The sequence below is a fragment of the Meriones unguiculatus genome, chromosome 11, assembly GCF_030254825.1.
Source record: "Meriones unguiculatus strain TT.TT164.6M chromosome 11, Bangor_MerUng_6.1, whole genome shotgun sequence".
Lineage (NCBI taxonomy): Eukaryota > Metazoa > Chordata > Mammalia > Rodentia > Muridae > Meriones > Meriones unguiculatus.
The window spans coordinates 101,607,159-101,623,833 of NC_083359.1; the positions used below are offsets into that span (position 1 = coordinate 101,607,159).

Consider the following 16,675-nt stretch of genomic DNA (forward strand, 5'->3'; position numbering starts at 1 on the left):
ATAGTCATTCCTTCTAAAGACAATCTCTCCCTACCTCAATTTAACTTTATGGGGCACCCTCTGTCTTCAAGTATCAACTCCCAGCACATTGCCTGATAGGCACACACTGCTGTCAGCAGGCTCTGTCTTGTGTGCCACTGAAGGAGTTGGGGGCACAATAGTAGTCCTTTGTAGTTAACAGACTTCTTGTGCAATGACTTCTGAAGCTTCACAGCCCTTTCCTGGAAGCTCTTAATTTTCTCATCATCTGATTTCCATCAGCCACACCCTGATTTCTTCTGGGCTCAGGGCTTTTGGGGGAGGGTTTGACCCAAACCTGCTATAGTGGAAGTTTGGTTACCTGCTGGAGAAAGTACCTCCTCCCTGGCAGCTGGAGGCCAGGCCCCTTCCCCAATCCTTTTAGCAACGAATACCTGGCTAGACTACACCCATCACTGTGATCAAGTCAGAAACCTGCAAGACAGAAGCTTTGCAAGGCTGAGGCAGAAGAATGTCTCTTCTTAGCCAGGGCTTCCTCTTCTGGTTTAGTGACACCCTTCATGGTGCATCCAGGCAGGCAGCAGACCTAGCCAACTGTGTGCCTAGAACTCTGTTCCCCAAAGGCCTCAGGCTGTCTAGAGCTACTGCAAATGATGTGCAGGCCCCTAGAGCAATGGCTGACCTCACCATCTGGACAAAGGCCAGTTTTTAACCTGAGCCCACACAGCCCCACATGCTTTCCTAAGCTTCCCACAAGATGTTATCGCAGGGGGGCTGGCCAAAGTCTTTTCTTTCTGTGGTCACATGACCTCTATTAGGGAAACACACACACACACACACACACACACACACACACACACACACACACACAGGGATCCCCTCTTCTCAAATGAGTCCATTCAGCCCAGAAGGGTAGCGGGTGAATCAAAAACATCTGACATACCTGGAAAATGAGAGAGATCTCGCGAGAGAAAGTGGGGGGGGGCAGGGAGAGAGAGACAGAGAGGCACGGTTTTTTGTTGGGCTCCCAGACTTCACAGCTGGCCCCAGGAAATCCCTGCTCCTTGTTTTAGGAGAGTTGTGGCAGCAGCTGACCTGTGGTAGAGTAAACCTCAAGCTGAAACCCTAGACCGCAGTCCCAGCGCCTGCCTTACTGGCTCCAGACAGCAAAGAACAAGGTAGGTGGAACATGAGGGAAACCTATGCTTCCCTCCTCTCCCTGTTCCAGGCCTGTGGTATGAATCCAAAGCAGATCACAGAAAGCGTGAGTTCCACAGTATAACTGAAAAGCACCGGGAGCTGTGGTTCAGCAGAAGCTCACAAATCTGAGTTCTGTCCCCAATATCAGCGCGCAGGAGACAAAAACAGACAACCCAGTTTTGTGCGCCTTGTTCTGTTTGAACATTAATGTCCCCCCACAGGCTCAAGAGTTGAATGCTTGGTTCCCAGCTGGTGTCACTGTTTTAAGAAACCGTAGGGGGCCTGGGGAGATGGCTCAGAGGTTAAGAACACTGGCTGTTCTTCCAAAGGTTCTCAGTTCAATTCTCAGCAACCACATGGTGGCTCACAATCATCTATAGTGAGATCTGATGTCCTCTTCTGGTTCACAAGCACACATATGCAGGCAAAATACTGTATAAATAATAAATAAATATATTAAAAATAATTATTATAAAAAAAAGGAAACCGTAGGAACTCTAGCAGGCAGGGCTGAGTGGGAGGAAGATGTCACTGGAAGGTGGCCCTTGAAGGGTACACATGGCCTTCAGGTTCTTCCATTCCTGTTTTCAATCAAAGGATGAATAGGCTCACTGCCAGGAGTGATACTGAAAATACTGAATAGCTACTGTGCTGTTGGACACTAAGCTAGTGGAGAGAAAGCTGATATCAGTCCTGAGGCAGGAAGTCTGTCAGCCATTAATCGTTCAGTGGATGTTGGAAGGAGCATATGTAGATTGCAGATAAGGAGTTGAGGGACCAGGACACTGGAATTATAAAGGGGAGGGGCTGGGAGAGCCAGCCACCAAACTGGCGACTCCGCTTTCCACCCCTCTGACAAAACTAAGATAATCAGCTTAAGGACAAAGTTTATTTTGGCTCATCGTTTCATAGTCTCCGTTTGTGGTCACTGGGGCCTGTGGGTTTGAGCTGATGGTGGCACATTATGTCATTGCAGGGCTATGTGCCAGGGATGTCTATTCACCCTCTGCCCTCCAAGAAGCAGAAAGAGAGAGGGCGGGATGGAGAGAGGGGGGCTGGGGTCTCAATAGCCTCTAAATGTGCATGCTCCCAGTGCCCAAAGGTAGTAATTTATTTCCTGTTGGTGTAATAAAATACCATGACTAAGGCCTCTTATAGAAAGACGAGTTTATTTGTTTGGGCTTATGGTTGCAGAAGGATAAGGGTTCATCTTGGTGAGGAGGCATGGCAGCAAGTGGCAGCAGGAACAGGAAACTGAGAGATTACATCTTTAACTGCAAACATGGAGAGGGGGGCAAATTGGAAGCGCTGTGAGGTTATAGACTCAAATCTCACCCCACAGAGATAAACTAGCTCTAGCACAACCTCCTAAGCCTCCCTAAATGGTGTCACCAACTGGGGACAAAGTGTTCAAATATGTGAGCCTAGAGGAGATTGTGGTGGTCTGAACAGGAATGTCCCTCATATATTTCGATGCTCGGTCATTAGGGAGTGGTGCTGCTAGACAGTTTAGGAGGTGTGGCCTTGTTGGAAGAAGTGTGTCACTGAGAGTGGGCTTTGAGGTTTCAAATGCTCAAGCCAGAGCCAGTGTCTCTCTCTTCCTGCTTCCTGCTGATCCACCTCCGCTGCCTGTCCAGCACCATGTCTGTCTGTGTGCCTCCAGGCTTCCCGCCATGACGAAAATGGACTAAACCTTGGAATGTAAGAAAGCCCTAATTAAATGCCTTATTTTATAAGAGTTGCTATGGTCATAATGTCTCTTCACAGCAATACAGCATTGACTAATAAAAGGATGTTTCTCAGGCAAACAATCACATCATATTTCTCCCACTGGACTCCATCTCCTATCAGTATCTTCTGACAGTGCTGCAGGCTGGTATCTCACCACTAGCCTACAGGGCATTTGAAATCCCCACCGGAGGCTGGAGAGAGGGCTCAAAGATTAGGAGCACTTGTTGCTCTGACAGAGGACCTGGGTTTGGTTCTCAGCACCCATGTGATGATCTGCAACCATCCACAACTCCAGTTCCAGGGATACAATGCCCTCTTCTGACCTCTGCAGGTACCAAGCATGCATGTGGTGCATGTACATACATGTAGGCAAAATAAATAAATAAAATAACATACACAAAATAGAATTAATAAATCTTTTAAAATATCTAAACCACAGCAATCTCCTAATATGCCAGGCCCTGCATCGCCCCTGCTTCCTGCTGTATCTGCTTTATAACAGGTGAGCCATGGTTCATATGCTTCCTCTGCTTTCTGCTGTGGTCTCTCTGGGGTCAGGAGTCATTTTCTTACTGTTTTTGGCCTGCCTCAGTGACATAGCATTATTGCTATAGTCTCATTTATTCTAGGGCTTTGATTTCAAACACCCCTCTGATTCTTGCTCCTCATCGACCGGCCATTTGGTATCCATCTGTCCAAGAGTGGCTCAGTGACCACACTAAGAATTTGCTTGACTGTGCATCTGAGATGGTGTCTTTACCTTCTCAGGCCTCAGTTTCTCTGTCTGTGAAAGAGGGACCATGACATCCATAGTGCTGACTAAGTGCTCAGTAACTGTCGGGTGGGTGAAGGCTCACGGATACAGCTCAGGTTGCTGATGCAAGGCAGAGAAGGGCTTGGGGTTCCTCTCTGCCATACTCACCCAGGATGCTTTACAATGTGAGATCTGCCTCACAGAAACCAGAGTTCAATGGGACTTTAGAAATGTTCTAGTTCAACGCTTTGGGTTTGCAACTTGACTCTGCAAAAACAACCCAAGTTTCATGAGATGTTGGTGGGTTGTCTGTGTGTATGTGGGTGTGTAATTTTTTTTTTTTTTTGTGGCCAAGTGATTTTGGAAAATGCTTCATATTCAATTTGCTTCTTGATGAGCCATACTGCTGTGTACATGTTAAGGACTCTAATAAGTTCTATAGCAACGAATTATGTTTAACTGGGTGTAGGCACAATGATTCTTTCAAAAAAAAATGTTAGAAATTGTGGTTGCTAATCTTCATTGTCAACTTGACACACCTGTGTTGAAGAATTGCCTCCATCAGAGAGTGGACATGTCATGTTCTTGATAGGCCCCACCCACTGTGAGGAGTTGCCACCCGTAGGCCTGAGCTGTATAAGAAAGGTAGCTGAAGCCAGGTGTAGTGGCACACGCCTTTAATCCCAGCACACAGGAAGTAGAGGCAGGTGAATCTCTGTAAGTTTGAAGCCAGCCTGTTCTACAAAGTGAGTCCAGGACAGCCAAGGCTACACAGAGAAAGAGAGAGAAAGAGAGAGAGAGAGAGAGAGAGAGAGAGAGAGAGAGAGAGAGAGAGAGAAAGAGAGAGGTGAGAAAGCCAAAGGGAGCAATCTAGTTTCTCAGTTTCTGCTTCGAGTTCCTGCCTTAGCTTTCCTCCATGATGGACTGTGACCTCTAGGCCAAATAAACCTTTGCTTCCTTCAGGTTGCTCTTTTGGTTATGATTTGTAACACATCCATAGAAAGCAAACTGGAGCAGAGGTACAAGGGAGCTGGGCATGGTGAGTCACACCTGTAATCTCAATACTTTGAAGTCCCAGGCAGGGGCATTGCTATGAGTTTGAAGCCAGCCTGGGCTATAGACTAAGAAGACAATGTTTCAGAAATCAAAACAACAAAAGATACAAGAGGCTTTGGGAGGCACCAGCTGTGAACATACAGAGAGCAGGGGGTAGGGAAAGCCTTCAGACCAGAAGGAAGATCTTAGAAGAACAATGGAGAGAGAGAAAAAGAAGGCAGGGCAAAAGGACTCTTAGGATACAGTGTAGCTCTGAGGAATGCTTGGCCACCCAGATGGAGACCTCAGAACAAAGATGGCTCCTTAGAGATCTGCCTGGGTCTGACTAGTCCAGGACTCCTGTGCTGCTGTCACTGGCTGGAGCCGCCTGGGGAGAGAAAATGCAGGTTTCTAGAGATTCAATTGCTTCCTCAGAAGCCTGCATGCAGCTTAGGGAGTTATGGCTCTGGACTGTGGGGATGGGCTGCAGCTGGGAACTCCCGCCCTGGGTGTGGGATGGTGAGCTTGCATCACTCCTAGGGAGAGGCAAACCTCTTGATCTAACTGTAAGCACAGTGCAGACTGCAGGACTGGCTGGCACTGGTCCCTTCTGTGACTGCTGGACACTTTTGTCCTACTCCTGCCAGCAAACCCTCCTCTCTTCTCTCCGGGGTGGGGAGTGTTTACTCCTGGATACACTGCCTTAAACTCCCGCCTCCGCCCCATTCCCTCTGCTTGTGTCTTATTGTAGTTCATTTTTTCTTTTCCACCTCAAAACCTCCCTGGCTTGTGCTTTTAACACCCGATCCGAGGGGCCACAGCTAGGGTTTGGGGTAAAATAACTCAGATGCTTCAGCTGGTGGAGACTTCCTGTCCCCTTGCACTTGCCCCTCCTTTTCTCCCTCCCACCTTTCCTTTCTCGGTCTTCTTCCTTTTCCCTTTACGCACACACCCAGGGAGATTTTTCTACAGTTTTGGGGTTGTCCATTCACTAGAATCCTAGCTTGGGTTCTCAGGCACAGCTAGTGGAGGTTCAGTGGTGCCCCTTCATCCTTCCGTAAGACTTGAAGTCCCAAAGAGACCTTCTTTGCACCCAGCCCTTCTGGAGAGGGAGCCTGAGAGCGGGGACGCTCATGGAGACTGTTGGAGGCTCTGCCCATCAGCACCTAAGAGAGAAGAGGGAAACCCTGCCCGGGGCCAAAAAAGGGCATGTTCTGGGAGGATCCTCAGAACCGAGCCTGGGACTGAGTCATGCTCAGCTATGTGTTCCCACAGCTCTCGACTCAGAGCAATTCCTCTTCACAAAAGCAGAGATCCAGAGGGGGGCTGGAGGGCAGGACCTTTCCGTTTTACCTAGACCACTGTCTGTGGCTGAGTGGGGAAGGCTGACAGCTCGGCAATGGTCTAGCCCTTACAGGAGTGCTGGTGCCAGCTGGGGCTGGGGCTTCCGGACTCCCCGGAGACAGCTCATTCTGCCTCTGCTCCTAAGGCTGTGCGGACTGAGGGTGTGTCTGAGGCCCAGTCACTCTGTCCCGGAGCAGGTTCTGCTGGGAGGCCTCAGCCTCCTGACTCATGTTAAGAAGGGAGTGTTTAGAACAGACTTGGGACTAATTGAAATGCAAGTCACACCAGGACCTGGAACTCCTCCAAGTGTTTCCTGAGCTGTGGACTCAAACACCAGAAGAAAGCACAGTTACGGATGAGTGAAGTTGTTCTCTTAGCCCTGTAAAAGTTAGTTGCATTCTTTGTTTTATTATTTTTATCTATGCGTGTGGAGGGCTGCAGGTGCCTCTCACAGGGGCCAGAGGGAGGGCACTGGGTGTCTCCCTGTACTACTTTGTGACTTGTTCTGTGGAGGCCAGGTCTTTTGCTGAACCTGGAACTTGCTCTGTTTGTCAGCTAGGCAGCCAGTCAACAAGCTCTAGCTGTCCTCCTGTCTCCACCTACCTCCAAGCTGAGGTCACGGGTGTGCACAGGACCTCTCCCAGGTTTTAGGTAAGCTTTGGAGTCTGAACTCCAGTCCATATTCTTGACCAGCAAGCACTCTAAAGCACGGGGGCCACCTCTCCAGCCCCCTTAGTTTTTTATATATGTCCCCTGATGCCACAAATAATTGCCCAATTGTCCACTAGTCTGTGGGCTCCTCTTCTCTCTCTCTTTTTTTTTCTTTTGGAATTAACTCTTTTATTAGCGTGCATTAGTTGTTCAAGGCAATTGATTTCATTGTGACATCCTCACATATTCATCTAAAGGACTTTGATAACCGTCACCTCTCCCCCTTGCTTTTCTTGTGTCCTTTCCTCCCTACTCCTTCCTTGTTGCCCCTTATTCCCTGACCTGCGTTCCCTTCTACTTTCATATATTATCATTATTATTATTTTAAATTCTGATTTTGAAGCTGAGTGTAGTGGCACCTGTCTGTAATCCTGGCAAGCCAGAGGAAGAACATGGATCAGAGAAAATGTGTGTGTGTGGGGACAGAGACAGAGAGACAGAGAGACAGAGAGACAGATAGAGACAGAGACAGAGAGACAGAGTCCTTGTGGCTGGATTATGCTCCCCTGTGGAAAGGGAACACATTTTCCTCATCTAGTCATCCACTACTGGACACACACCCAGGCTGACTCCGTTACCTGGCTGCTGTGAATGGTGCAAGAGATTGTGCAGGTCTCTATTGTAAGCTTTCTTGCCTTCATTTAGACAGACCAGATAGTAGTAGTCCTCCTTCTCCTTCTCTTCCTCCTCCTTCTTCCTGTCTTCTTCCTCTTCCTCCTCCTCCTCGTCCTCCTTCTTCTCCTTCTTCTTCTTCTTCTTCTTTTGAATTCAGCACTGATTCTCATAGTGGATTCACTAATTTATATTTCCACAGCAGCTCATTGTTTCTTTTCTAGATGATAGCCATTCTGACTACAGGGAGATAGAATCTATGTAAGTTTTCCCGATGGCTAAGGATACCAAATGTGCTTTTTATGTTTCTTGGACAGTTTGGTACAGTCCCTTCCTATTCTGTTTTATGGGACAGTTGGAGGAGCACTGCCATTAGCTCCTCTTTAAGAGCTTGGTGGAATTCAGCAGTGAATCCATTCAGTCCTGGGCTTTAATTTCTTCCGGAACTCTCAGGTTTGTTGCTTGCTCTGGATCTGTTCAGTTATCCACAATGTCTTGATTTAATTTTGTTATGTCATATATGTTCAGGATTTTATCCATTTCTTCTAGATTTCCCTGTTCACTTGAAATATAAGTTTCTAAAATATTCCCTAATGTTCTTCTGGATTTCACTGGAATCTATTGTAATATTCCTCCCTCATCTAATTTTATAAACTTGGGTTGTCTCTATTACTTTTGGTTAGATTTATTAACTAACTGGCAATCATGTTTATGTTGTCAACCCCCCCAATTATTTATTTGTTATTTTAGCTTCTACTTCATTAATCTTCATTTTAATTATTATCATTTATTATTGTCTACTGCTTTTGAATTTGTCTTTTGTTTTTCTAAAATCTGGAGATGCATCATTTAGTTATATACTTGTGATTTCTCTGATTTTCTGAATATGAGCACTGATAACTATAAATTGTCTTCTTGGGATTGCTTTGGCTATTTTCTCTAAGTTCTGGCAAGTTATGCTTTCACCTAGGAATTTAAAACAATTTTTGTTTATATTTTTAATGACACATTATCCATTCCAGAGTGTATTATTCAGTCTCCAAGTACTTATGTTGTTATTATGGTTTCTTGGTCTATTTATTTCTAGTTTTATACAATACATTATTAGGTTATTTCACATTTGTACCCTTGAATATTTTAGAAAAAGTTCCATGAGCTGAAAAGAGTGTGTATTTCATATCTGTTTGATGAAATATTCTGTAGAAGGCATTCAAGCCCATCTCATGTATGGTATAGTTTGGGTGACCTATCCATAGTTGAAACTGGAGTCAGGACCCATCTGATGTTTTTATGTTGTAAAAGTGAAGTGTGGATTTTGTTGGGGACCCCAAAATGTTGGAAATGCCAGAGTTTGGGATACCTGCCAGGGAGAGCTGCAGACAGGAAGCAGAACCAGCCCCAGAGAGAGAGAGAGAGAGAGAGAGAGAGAGAGAGAGAGAGAGAGAGAGATATGTTGCAGTCAGCAAAGCTGGAAGGGGAGAACCATGGAGCCATGGAGTGTTGAAGTGTCCCCGCTAGGTTTCAGGCTTGCTTTAGTCCAGTCCTTCCTTACTGTGCCCCGCTCCTCCCTTTCAGAATGGTGATGTACAATCTGTGCCACTGTATGTTGGAAGTACATCATTTAATTTTGATTCTACATGGGGTGACAACTGAGAGATTGCCTTGAGTCTCAAAAGAGGCTTTGGAGTTTTAAACTATGTTGAGACTGTGAAAGACATGGGGACTTTTGAAGTCGAACTAAATATATATTTTGCATTATAGCAGGGCCAGGGAGTGGAATGTGATGCCTTGAATGAGAATAGCCCCTATAGGTTCACATATTTGAATACTTGTTCTCTGTTGGGGCGCTCTTTGGAAAAAATTAAGAGGTGTGGCCTTGATAGAGGAGATGTGTTACTCAGGGTGATTTCAAAAGCCCTTTCCATTCCTGGTTAGCTCTCTCTTTATCTCTCTCTCTCTCCCTCCTACTTTTGGATAAGGATGTAGACTCTTGGCTAATGCTTCAGCAGCATGCTTGCCTGCTGCCATGCCAGATGGTCATTGACTCTAACCCTCTGAAACTGTAATCCCCAAAAAACTCCTTCTTCTAGAAATTGCCTTGGGTATGGTATCTCTTCACAACAGTAGAAAAGTAACTAAGAATGAATATAAGAAGGGGAAATAAAAATAAACCCAATAAGATAAACTCAAAATACTTCTAAAAGTATGCATAAATAAATGTGCAAAGAGTGAATTCCAAACAGTATAGTGTGTGCCCTGCTGAACTGAACCTGTAATGAGCCTGTCTGGCATTTGTCGGAGCTATCTTAACATCAGCAGCTCTGTTCTTTGCACACACAAAGCTTCTACTGGCTAACCATGCTTGGCTTTGTAATCTATGGGCCAAACAGGTTCTTCCACTCTTCCAAGACTCCCAGTTTGTGCTCTCTGGCGTGGGTGATGTTTGAGCCAAGTGTCTTCCAAGTGCAGTGAGAGTGGAGGAAACAAGCACATGGGAACACCTGTCTTCACACTCTCAAAGCCCTCCAAACACTCATGACCATGCTGGAGACAGGCAGCCATGGTTGATGAGTGTTCTGCTGGTGCTTCAGAGTCTTCTGACACCAGCAATGGACTTACAGCACCTAGCTGTCTCCAGAGGTTGGTCTGCTCTGCCGATCTCTGCTTTGGGGCTATTAAGCTCTGGAACTATTCTCAGCCAGTGATGTTTGCTCTTAGCCCTTGAGAGAGGAGCCGTCTTCTCTGTGCACCTGACGGCCTGAGCGAAGCCTGCCGCTCCTTGCTTGCACCTTTTAGCTACTTGCAGTCTGGCCTTCCCACTCTGCACAACCATCTCCCAGGGCTGCCTTCTCACTGTGGGGCTATGGCAGTTTGACCTATGGCCTTAAGACTTGGGACTGTTTCCTGTTCTCAAGCCTCAAGGGTACTCATCCTTAAACTCTGGGTACCTCTCAGGCAAGATGGCACCCCACCACAGTCCTCTGAGGCAGGGCCACTTCCCCGATGGCTGAGGCTTTCCACAAGAGAAGCCAGGGCTTCGGCAAGACCATCAGTGGGATGTGAGGGTAGGAGCGGCCTTGTGGGTAAGACGATCAGGATGTTCTAGGATAGTCTTGCTACCCAGGTCGCCTTCTGCCTCACTCCTAGCCATAGAGCTGGGACAGTGCTCGGCTTGGCTTTCTTCTTTTCAGTATCCCACCTCCCATTTCTCGTACTCTCCCACCATCTTCTCATTCCTTTTGTAGATTTCCAAAGCTCTTCCTTCCTCTTTCTTTGAGATAGAATCTATTTTTAATTTTTTTATTTTTCTTATCTTGGCATTTCTCTTTTGCTGGGCCACACAGAGGTAGGTTCTAGACCATCTTACCTGGAAGTCACTTTTCCGCATGGTTTAATATAGACATTGATAATTAGTTATAAACTTCTTTTTCTTTCTGTATCCAGGGTTATTTTATATTGTGTTTTTATTTTCATTTGATTCCGGAGAATTTTAAATTTTCCCTATTGATTTCTTCACTGGCTCACTGGTTGTTAAAAGTGTGTGCTTGCTCTCACATCACTGTTCAGTTTCTCTAATTACTCTTGCCATTGATTTCTAGCTTTGTTGCATTATGATATACTAAGAGATGAGCTTGTGTCTTTTTTGTGGACTGCTGTGGCCTTGGCAGAGTGCCTGGCACTTGGAAGGGGCTTTGTAAGGTTTATTAAATGGAAGACAGAGACACAGAGCTTCCCCAAGGCAAAGACTGTTGGCGTCCTTAATGTCAGTGTCACTGGTGTTGGCTGGGCTGGGGTGCTGTTGGCCTGTCTCCTGCATTTAAAATGGGGGCATGATGTACCATCCCTCTTTACAGGAGAATCCCTAAGGTGGAGTGCTTATCTACAGGAGAATGGCCTGGGACAAAAAGCCCTACAAGCATTTCCTATTGTCTCCTTTTCTTACTTTCTGTAGCTCAGCTCCTCCCTAAACTGTGAGTGCTGGCTGATAGGAGAATTTGAGGATGGGAGCTAAAGAAATCTTCGGAGAGTCTGTTTGGGATTAGGTTACCCTTTCACACAGGGCCCAGATTCTGCCTATCTTCCCAGGGTATTTTTGGAGCCACCTGGAAGATCATGGAAGCTAGATAAACCCTGGCAACTCTGAGAGTACCGTATGGGATGCCCAGGAGGGTGATTATGTGGTGATGAGAGTTTTGAATTAAAAAACAAGTCAACGGCATGCTTCAGGAAGACTATTCTGGACCATCATAATAGGTGAAGGGACCGTGGCAATGGGATTTGGGAGCAAGGAAGCTAGTGACCCAATAAGGAGTTACAGCCAAGGGCAGGGCTGGGTCACTAAAGTGGAAGCCTCAGGGTAAGGGGATTGGATTGACCCGGTTATTTATAACCCAGTTACCCGAGTCACTGCTGAGACCAAGTCCCTGGCAGAAGCAGCCCCTGGGAGGACGGGCTTGTGTTGCTTGTGGTTGGAGAGGGTACAGTAGCCTATCATTGTGGGAAGGCACGGCAGACTGGCTGACATGCCTCGGATCCGGGCCGACCAGCAAGCAGAGAACAGACAAGGCTGGTGCCAGCAACTGTTCTCCTTTTTTCTTTATTGCACATCCCACGCCTCAGCTCACAAGACAGTGTCACCCTCAGTAAGGGATGTGCGCCCTCCTCTTTTAATCCACGCTGGAAACACTCTTGTAAGACACACTTAAGGACATGCTTCATTACTTTCTGCTGCACATGTTTCTCAATTCAACCAAAACTAGCCAGCATACACAAGTAACAGCATTTTTGATGAATTTAAGTCAGGTGATCACAAGTCACCCAGAGGATAATAGAGGGTCAGGGACTCCATTAGATCCCAATGCTGAACACAGTGGAGATGGAGGGATTCTTTATTTTTCCATTTATTTATTTAGTCATTCATTCATTTTTGTGTGTGTGTGTCGCAGGACAATTTGAAGGAGTCTGTTCTCTTCTTCCACTGTGTTGTTCCAGGACAGTGGTTCTCAACCTGTGGGTCATGACCTTTGAGGGGTCACAAGACCCTTTTACAGGGGTCGCATATCAGATATCCTGCACATCAGGATATCATTCGTAATAGTAGCAGCATTACAGTTATGAAGAAGCAACAGACATAAGCTTCTGTGGCTGGGAGTCACCACAACATGAAGAGCTGTGTTAAAGCGTCTCAGCATTAGGAAGGTTGAGAAGCACTGTTCCAGGGGTTGAACTGATGTTTCAGGCAGCAAGCACCTTCACAGTCTTGCTGGCCTAAGGATGGGCACATTTCTTGATAAGGTGACTTCATAGAGTTCTTTGTTAAAAGTAGACTTTGTTAGAAGTGCTCAGAAGGTTCAGGAGCCTGACTAAAGTTTGGTGAAGTAAAGAATTGAGCCTAGGAGGTACACAGAGGTCAGATGGTGTAAGGCCATATAAAGGAAGTAGGTATAGGGACCTGTGACAGTATGTCAGGTGTGGTAGGAGAGGGCTCACAGTAGACCCCCTCACAAGCATGCCAACGGTGATGAAGATGCATCCCTGGGAGCAAAGGTCTGGCCAGGAGCGCTCTCGTACATCTCCAGCCCAGCTGACCCCTTCCACCCTCAGACCTGGGAAAAACTGGTTTCCTTGAGGACAATGACACTCTGCAGCTTATACTTGCTCACAGTGGCACTCAGCACTCTCATCTCTTCCATCATGCTGACAGCTGACAGGAGAGGACATCTCTCTTCACTCTCGTGTGCACTTTGTGTACAGAAAACTGTAAGGCTCTCTGAGATTTCCTGAACAAATGAACAGTCTAAATCACAGAGGGTGGGTATTGTCACAACCAGTCAGAAAGTGAGAGCAAAATGGAGGCTGTGAACGCCTCGTTGATGTTTCGTTGGCTCCACCATGTGGCAAAATGCAGTAATGTTATTTCAAGTAAAAAAAATTAACTCAGCAATGCAAAAGGAAATCTCTACCTAAAAAGCCCTTTTGGCAGGCATAAGCAACTGAATCTAGCAAAAAAACACTGCTGTGTTTATCAAGATACTGATTTCAGGAATCTGATACAGACTCCTTCACATGTGTGTATGTGATAGCTGTCTGTCTAGCTAGTTATCATTCATGTACTTACCAATTATCCGTCTGTCACAGCGGATCTATTTATCTCTCTATATAATCAATCTATTATGTATCTATAACCTATTTATGCACCTATTTATCAAATCATCTATCATCTGTTTATCTATAATTTATGTATCTACCTATTATTTATCTATAATCTATCATTATCTACAGTCTATTGTCATATATCTATTATCTGCCAATAATCTACCTATTATCCAGCTGTAATATATTATCTATCATTATATATCTACAATCTATTATCCATCTAGCATCTATCTGTTACCTATCTATAATCTATTGTTTATCTATAATCTATCAACTATATCATTATATATCTACAATATATGTATTATCCATCTATCATCTATCTGTTACCTATCATTTATAATTTATCTATTTCCTATCTATCTGTTATCTCTCTACCTCTACTTTATAACATGCACAGAAGGAATCCGCCTCTAACAATCCTTTGCTTTTAGGTTTGTCCCTACTGCCTGAGGCTTGGCAACCGTGGTAGGTTGAGTAACAGCTTCCTGAAGATGGCCACACTCTAATCTTCTGAACCCCACTGTGTTACTTTGTGGGGTAAAGGGACTTTGAAGAAGTGAGGTCAAGGATCTTGAGATGGTGGAGACTCTCTGTTCAGGTTGACCCAGTGTCATTACAAAAGTCCGTACGAGGGAGGCAGGAGGGCTGGGTAGGAAGTGATGTGACAATAGAAGCAAGGATGTGAGGTGATAGGAGGAAAAGACCGCAACCCAAGGAAGGCAGTCAGTTTCTAAACACTGGGAATGGCAAGTACACGATCTCCTCCTGCACGCAGGAGGGACTCTAAATGTAGCCCGGTGAGATTGGTTGGGACCCTTCACCTCTTGAGATACTCCATTTGTTCCAGCAGCCATGAAAAGTAAAGCAGCAGAAAGGGTGCTTTTTTACAGAGCCTGGAAGATAGAACACTAACTTGTCCCATGCTGTGGGAGCTGGGTCTCAGGCACATCACTCAGGACATCGCTGTGGAGCAAGTTCCCAGTGAAGGGACCAGAAGGAAGATTCCTTTGTGGGATGCTGGAGAGGCGCTCAGGTCACCTCTGGGGCCCACTGCTGCAGATGGCTGAAGGTGAATGAGCCTGTCCAGCGCCTCTACATTTTATTATTTTCTGTTTTAAATGTTTCAATTTGCATATTTTAATTATGCATCATGGTTTTAGTAGGACATTTACATGCATGCATATAGTGCGTTTTGATCGTATTAACCCCTGATTACCCTCTGGCCTCCCCTCACTCTGTCTGATGATCCCCCCCTCTTCCCAGTTAGTTCCCCTGTAGGCATAAGGTTATTGTGTAATTCAAATGCTGTTTCTGAACCCCCCATATCTGGTTGCAATCATTGTTCGGAGACTCTCCTGTCTCAATGTTGTGTTAATACCGTTCCCCAATTGTCCCCTGATATGCCAATAAAGCAGCTTACAGCCAATCGCTGAGCAAGGGAGAGAATAGGGCTAGAGTTCCTACCAGCCAGAGGAAGTGGCGGACTCAGCCAGAGGTCCAGGTGGGATCAAGAAAGGAACTGGAGTAGAAAAGCTACAAAGCGCGAGTATCTTTGGGATGTAAGCTGGGCGGAAGCCAAATTAGCTTAGAGGGTTAAGAAAAGAGTAATAACTGCTCAGTTTTTGTGCTGTGAAGCTTATTGTTAAACAAACAAAAAAGAGTCTTAGTTGTGTAATAGCTGGGATAAGAGAGAAACAGAGAAACAAATAGTTTTATAAAATTAACTGTAATAGTCTCCCTTCCTTCAGCACTTTGCTCTCTTTGGGGAGAACCAAGGACTATAATTAACGTTACTAACAAAAGCAAGGATGAAAGATTACTTATTGATGCATCTTACCAGTGACTATACCACTGAAGAAAATGTTATTTTTCTCTTTCCCTAACAACCATTGATCAACTGTAGGTCCTCACGGTGAGGCCTTGCAGTACCCTCCCCCATCCATGACAGAATGTTTAGAGACCCAGTTTCTATCTCTTGTTTTTAAAAGACACTTCAGCAATATTTTATTGAGAATTTTGTATAAAGTATTTGACAATATTTACCTTCCATCCCCCAACTCCTCCTATTACCACCCTCTCCATCTCTTCTCACTCCACAATGAATCCAGTTTATCTTGCCCAGCTAGTTTTGGGGGTGGGCTTGTCCTGGGATGTTTTCAAACTCCCAAGGGTCATATCATTAAAAAAGACGGACTCTCCCTGTCTAAGCAGCTCTCCTATAGCAATTGCTCCTCAGTATATGGTGGGGTTTTATGTCCACTTTCCCCTCTCTATATTGGAATTTTCTCTGGTTGGATTTGTACAGGTTTTGTGCACACTGTGATTATCACTGTGAGTTTGTTGTGGGGTATTCACTAGAGAAGACTGCTCAGACATGGGTTTAAGCCAAAAGAAAGTCTTTATTAGCCGGCCATGACTACATTGGGTGTTTGGGATCTCAGTGTAGCCTGAAGCCTTTCTCAGGATGAGATTTTAAGCACAAAAACCATGTCCCAGTTGGCATATTTCAGTTAACAAGAACAGTTAGCCAGAAGCAGAACTACAGAAGCCAAAAAGCAAGGTTAGTACATGAGTGAGAAACTTTCCCAGAAATGTGGGCTTTGAAGGATTAGGTCTTTGTTTTGCTTTTTGTCAGGTAGTCCCACCAAAATGCTGAATTTTACAGCCTGAATGGGACTTCCACCATGGAGTCAGTTGTGCTAAGTTCTAGGGGCCCTGTTACAAGTCCACATGTATGTCTGCTCTGTTGTGTCTGGGATACACTGTTTCCTTGATGTTATTGGCCAGCTGTGGCCCTTACAATTGCTCTACACCCTCTTTTCTTACCTCTCTCTCTCTCTCTCTCTCATCTATCTATCTATCTATCTATCTATCTATCTATCTATCTATCTATCTATCTATCATCTATTATTTGGTTTTTCACGGCAGGCTTTCTCTGTGTAGGCTTGGCTGTCCTGGACTCACTTTGTAGACCAGTCTGGCCTTGAATTCACAGAGATCTGCCTGCCTCTGCCTCCCCAAGTGCTGAGATCTCTTATTTTTATGGCATCATTTTGTCTGGGGTCCTGGGCTCCAGGCCTCTGTGTGTTTCTCAGGTGGATCTTCTCTGAGTGGGTTTCTCTGACAAAGATTTTAAAAAGCCTCAGTGAG

The 16,675-nt window shown here is 45.4% G+C and overlaps 1 protein-coding gene across 1 annotated transcript in view; it reads left to right on the forward strand.

The window, feature by feature from the left end:
- Capn8 (calpain 8) overlaps positions 1–16,675 on the forward strand; it is a 99,305-nt gene that overhangs the window by 917 nt on the left and 81,713 nt on the right. Inside the window, exon 2 of the mRNA XM_060365101.1 lies at positions 1,109–1,157. Coding sequence (XP_060221084.1) covers positions 1,109–1,157 — 49 coding nt within the window. The remainder of the gene's footprint in view (positions 1–1,108; positions 1,158–16,675) is intronic.